Source organism: Sciurus carolinensis, chromosome 13 (genome assembly GCF_902686445.1).
Source record: "Sciurus carolinensis chromosome 13, mSciCar1.2, whole genome shotgun sequence".
NCBI classification, from domain to species: domain Eukaryota; kingdom Metazoa; phylum Chordata; class Mammalia; order Rodentia; family Sciuridae; genus Sciurus; species Sciurus carolinensis.
Window position 1 is genome coordinate 49,395,558 of NC_062225.1, and position 6,000 is coordinate 49,401,557.

General features: G+C 37.0%; 1 protein-coding gene across 1 annotated transcript in view; it reads left to right on the plus strand.

The window, feature by feature from the left end:
- The window catches only part of Psme4 (proteasome activator subunit 4), a 103,410-nt gene extending 97,727 nt beyond the window's left edge, over nucleotides 1-5,683 (plus strand). The window contains 5 exon segments of the mRNA XM_047522318.1: nucleotides 557-662; nucleotides 665-718; nucleotides 2,353-2,486; nucleotides 3,399-3,536; nucleotides 4,188-5,683. Coding sequence (XP_047378274.1) covers nucleotides 557-662; nucleotides 665-718; nucleotides 2,353-2,486; nucleotides 3,399-3,533 — 429 coding nt within the window. The 3' untranslated portion in view covers nucleotides 3,534-3,536; nucleotides 4,188-5,683.
- The last annotated feature ends 317 nt before the right edge of the window (nucleotides 5,684-6,000 follow it).

A 6,000-nucleotide genomic window follows, 5' to 3' on the forward strand; every position in this document is an offset into this window, starting at 1 on the left:
TTTTTTTGGTCTGTCTGATTGCTCTGGCTAGTGTTTCAAGGATGGTGTTGAATAGGAATGGTAAAAGAGGGCATCCCTGCCTTGCTCCAGTTTTTAGTGGGAGTGCATTCAGTTTTTCTCCATTTAGAATGATGTTGGCCATGGGCTTAGCGTAGATAACCTTTACAATGTTGAGGTATGTTCCTACTATCCCTATTTTTTCTAGTGTTTTGAGCATGAAAGGGTGTGGTATTTTTATCAAAAGCTTTCTCAGCATCTATTGAAATAATCATATGATTCTTAAATTTAAGTCTGTTGATGTGAGGAATTACGTTTATTGATTTCTGGATATTGAACCAACCTTGCACCCCTGGATAAACCCCATTTGATCATGGTGCCCATGTTTTGAGTCTAAGAATTTGATGAAATCTCTTATCAAGAAACTTCCAAAGAGAAATGAAAAATTTGCATATAGTTCCAGGGAAGGTCCCCACCCCATTTTCCATACTACCCTTTTACTCTCCATTGTTCCCTCAGGCTTAGAATCTGAATTCTAATAGAAATTATTATTCTACAGGTTCGAGAAATGGCTGCTACCACCTTAAGTGGTCTGTTACAGTGTAACTTCCTTACCATGGACAGTCCTATGCAGATTCATTTTGAGCAACTTTGCAAAACAAAACTACTAAGAAAAGAAAGCGAGACCCTGGTTCTGTAGGAGATACCATTCCTTCTGCAGGTAATGTTGCTGGTAGAAAACACTCATACCTATTGGGAATTAGCCAGACTTAAACTTGTATGTGCCCAGGTTTTTGCTAGGTACTGGGAATAGTTGTCTCTGGCATGTAAAAGCTAAAATTGAGATAGATGTAAAGAAACCTGTACATGGCTATGTAAAACTTTTAATAAATCAAATCTACAACATAGATTGTACTTAAAACACACTGAAAGGACTATGACACCACTAAGTGAATCTTAAAGGACCACCCTTGTATATGTGGGCTATCCTTGTCCATAATGTCATTATGTGAACAATTGTCCTTCACTAATAATTTATTGAGAGAACAAGAAGAGTCATTACAGGAGTTTCCAATGTAATTGAATATAAAGAAACCAATGAGAATAACATCTTGACTACTATTTTGTGTTTGAAGAGAAATTTACATGTAAAAAAAGCATCTGACTTTTCTACTGTTAATAATCACAGGAATAGAAAAAACATGGGAAGATTAGTAAGTAGGAAATTAATTGAATTTGTGGGAATTGCTTGGAATATGCAGCTATTAAGTGCCAAGTATATTAATCATGTCATAGAATTAATAGCAAATTTCAGTAAAGTACCATTATTCTACTTTTTTTTGCTTGAATTCTATTTTTAGTAAGTACTAAACTATTTTTAGATCTCTGTATACCAGATGGCATTGTTTATGTGTATTCCAAAGTCTCTTTCTGTTATCTTTACTTTCCATGTTTCGTATACACACATACAATATGCTTACAAGCACATATATTCATGCAGCTTTGTTAAGTAACCATGAGCTTTGAGTGGTGGTGCACATCCATAATACCAGCAACTCAGGAGGCTGAGAGGTAGGGGGATTTCAATTTAAGCTCAGCTTCTGCACCTTAATGAGACTTTCTCAAAATAAAAAAATAAAAAGAACTGAGAATATAGCTCAGTGGGAGAGCTCCCTTAAGTTTTATACTCAGTTCCAAACAAAGAGAAAAAAAGAAACTATGGTAATTTAGGGCATAACTTATTGATAGAGCCTCTATCTAGCATGCGCAAAGCCCTTGGTTCAATCCCCAGTACCAAAAAAAAAAGACAGAAAAAAGAAATAATGAGAATTTGAAAGCTTTGTATTTATCATCCTAAGGAAGGAACAGAGACCTCTTTGTAGAATTGTTAACCAGGGGCACTTAACCACTGAAACACATCTCTGGCCCTTTTTATTCTCTATTTTGAGACAAGGTCTGACCAGATTGCTAAATTGCTGAGACTGGCTTGGAACTTGTGATCCTCCTGTCTCGGTTTCCTGATCACTGGGAATACAGGCATGTACCACCACACCAGATGGATATCTAGATAAGTTTTTCTTTGTGGTGCTAGGGATTGATCCCAGGGCCTTGTGTTTGCCAGGCAAGCATTCTTACCAACTGAGCCATATTCCTAGCCCTAGATAATTCTTACTACAGCCTTACACATCTTCTTTTTGTGTGTGTGTGTGTGTGCGCGCGCGTGTGTGCGCACACTTGAAGATCCATTTTAAATGCAGAAATTCACACATTGAAAACATCTTTCATAATTGAGAACTAGTTCTATATCTCTGTAATGAGTACATTAAAGACCGTATATTGTTGTTTTCTTTGCAGAGTTGGTCAAACGCCATGCTGGGGTGCTAGGACTTGGTGCATGTGTTCTTTCAAGCCCTTACAATGTTCCTACCTGGATGCCCCAGCTACTTATGAATCTCAGTGCACATTTGAATGATCCTCAGCCTATTGAGGTACAACTAGTTATTTCTTGTTTCTTTCCATATATGATTATCGGTGTTTCATAAGAAGTCATTTGTATTTATAATTTTCTATATACTTTGAACTTGCTACTTTGATACAACTACTGCCTCTGCCAGGACTAGTCTACTTTCCAATAATTATTAAAACCTTACAGATACTTTAATCCAATGTATATTTGAGATTTTTTTATAGCAAGAAAATCACGGTAGCTTCTGTCCTTCCCATTTTAATGGAAGTAGAATATTGTCAATATTGCCTGGATAGTTTAAAAAAAAAAAATGTTTTGAGGGGGGGTTTACCAGGGATTGAACTCAGGGGCACTTAACAACTGAGCCACATCCCCAGCCCTGTTTTGTATTTTATTTAGAGACAGGCTGTCACTGAGTTGCTTAGTGCTTCACTTTTGCTGAGGCTGGCTTTGAACTCACAATCCTCCTGCCTCAGCCTCCCGAGCCACTGGGATTATAGGCATTGCACCACTGCACCCAGCTGGATAGTTACATTTTATCCTCCTATTATTCCAACATTTTATATCTGGAAAGTATCTCACAGGAAGATAGTGGTAAATAGGAAATAGTGATGGTATTATATAGTAGTGAATAGGTATGTTCCTAAGTTTAACAGTTCAAAATACAAATGATTTATTCCTTCTCACCTTTGTAAATAGATTTAAGTGTGATTGAAATAGCGTAAGTTCCAGTGGGTTGTCCTAAAGTAAAGTTAGTAATTCTACAGAAGTGTGATTATTTTGAAAAACAAGATTGACTTGGTTTAGTAGCATTACAACACAATTTGTGAGATCTGAAATCAACTATAGATTACTACTTAGCTAAAGATATAGTACATACAACCCTATTGTTCAGAAATATTAAAATGTATGATGTGGGTTGCCTACTCCACAGATGACTGTAAAAAAGACCTTATCCAATTTTCGAAGGACACACCATGACAACTGGCAAGAACACAAACAGCAATTCACTGATGACCAACTGCTTGTTCTCACCGATCTCCTTGTGTCACCATGCTATTATGCATAGGAGGTAAGTCAGCAAAGCTGTGGATTTAAAGATGGTGAAATCCTCACCCAAATGTCTTTTTTTTTTTTTTTTTTTTGGTGACTGAGAATGTGGGGTATATGTTGTGAGATTTTTGCTGACATTCTTATATATGTTTTGATAAAGTTGGGTGGTTTTTGTTTTTAAACGTGGCTTTTGTGGTTGGGGTTGTAGCTCAGTGGCAGAGCATATAACAGTATATACACAGCCCTGGGTTCAGTCCCCATAACCAAAATAAACAAACATGGCTTTTGCTTATGCTATGGCTTTGGAAATAAGTTCCCATAGTATTTTCCCATCACCACTTTTTTTCCCCCCAAATATTAAGCAGAAAATTGATGTGACTGCTTTTGAACCTTTGCAAATGAGTAATATCAGTAGCAGGGAAGAGTAAGGTGAAACAATCTTGGTCTTGCCTTCTGTGTGGGGGTCTAGATGTTCTAGGTTGCCCTGAGCACTATGGATTCTACATAGTTGTGAAACATTTCATCTGGACTCTGAAGTACTTATTACCTCTTCTTTAGAAAGGAAGGTCCCAGAAGTCTTACTGGGTTAGGAAAAATAAAATATCATTTATTGGGTTTTTAGGGTTGAGTGTCTTGTTACCTAATTAATATTTTTTCCTCCCTGATACAGATGACTAGTCCTCACTTCAGGCTCTTTTCATCAAAAACTCCAGATCCTCAGGTACCATCTGTGGTGGCTCTCTGCAGGTTTAAAACTCTGCCTCTGTTGAGCTCTCATAATTTTGGTGATTTCCATGTTTGGTCTCATTAGTCTGTGTGCACAGGTTCTCAGCTGCCATTTGATTTCTTGATTTGTCCGGAAGTGTTTCCAGAACATTGATCACTTTTTCTTTGAGGCATCTGACAAAGTCACAAAGTCTCAGACTAGAAATAATTACCCAGTACGATCGTGGCATCCAAGGCCAAACAGTCTAGGAACTCAATAAGAAATATTTTTTTTGGAATGGAGAAAACTGATCATTAGTACAGGTCCCGTCATTTCAGTCATCTCAAATTATTTTGAGTTTTTCCCAAATGGCTGTTGGATGGTAGTGGGGCAGTGGGCCATAAATCCGAAGCCTTGAGAGAACCTTGGAGAGCCAGAAGAGGAAAGGAAAAGAGGAGGGCAAGTCTTGAACCTTACCGATGACTGATGGATTGCTGGACCAAGTCACAGAAACAAAGTCTGTGTTTCCCACAGACTGGAGTTTTTGGTGCTGATCAGAGCCAGTTGCTGAAAGAAAAAAAAATGGGGGTTTGTTGAATAAATTTTTGATTGATTGTTGTGTGTGTATACAACGTGTGATTTTGAAAATAAACAGCAACAACAGTAAACACCCTGACTGGTTGGTTTTTACCTGTATTCTTTACAAATATTGTTTGACCCACTTTGAAAACTGTTATACTTCACCTAATGGAAGACTGCTGTATTTGTGGAAATTCTGTGATTTTTTTTTTTTCTTTTGTTCTATTTCCTGCAGAATCGTTGAGACTAATAAGGCTTGGTATTTAATTGACTTGTTTAATACATGTTACATAGATGTAAAAGATTGTATAAACTAGCGATAGCATTGGCAAGACTTTGTACAGATGCAGCCTTTTACACAACACCATTGTGTAATTAATTTGTAAAGATTCACATGTAGTTCTTTATTATAGTGATTTGGGGCTTTTGTACCCATTGAATGCCATTTGTTTTGTTTGTTTGTTTTAAATTATTTTTCTTCATATTACAAAAGCTGAAATGTGGGATTTTTTTTTTTTTTTTTAGTTCATTTATCCTTAGAATGTCTGGATTTTTATGTAACGTGTGTGTGCATCCCAAATTGCTAACACAGCGTTTGCCTATGACAAGTTTAGAGTGCAAGATATCTTCTAGATTGAAATAATTCACAAGTTGGTGAATGTCATCTTATAACACACCCTGTACAGTCTTCCTTAAAGGAGCACCACAGCATATTTTTTAGTATCTACCTGCTGAGTGACTCAATCTAAGCACAGCAGTGGTCCTCGTACAGTATTTAAGTGTCAGCATACACAGGCGTAATCCCTGTATAGAATAGTGCCAAACTGATTATTTCAATTGTGTAACTAGTTTAAAATCCAATAAATGAATTGTTTTTAACACCTGGCTTTTGTCTTCATTAACAGGAGAAGACAGCTCTATAGGCAGTGGCTCTTGTGGATTCCTTTTGCAGTCACAGATTTGGATATATAATTCATTCCCTCTGACCAGAACAGATTATCTAATTATGCCCTGGCTAGTTTAGTAGCTACTAGCCACATGTGACTATTTACATTTAATCAAATGAGAAATTCATTTTCTCAGTCTCAGTAGGGACATTTAAGTGCTTATTAGCCACACAGCTAGTGGTTACTACACAGAGTAGCACAGATGATCTTTTCCATCGTCACTAAAAGTTCTGTTGAATAGCACTAACCTA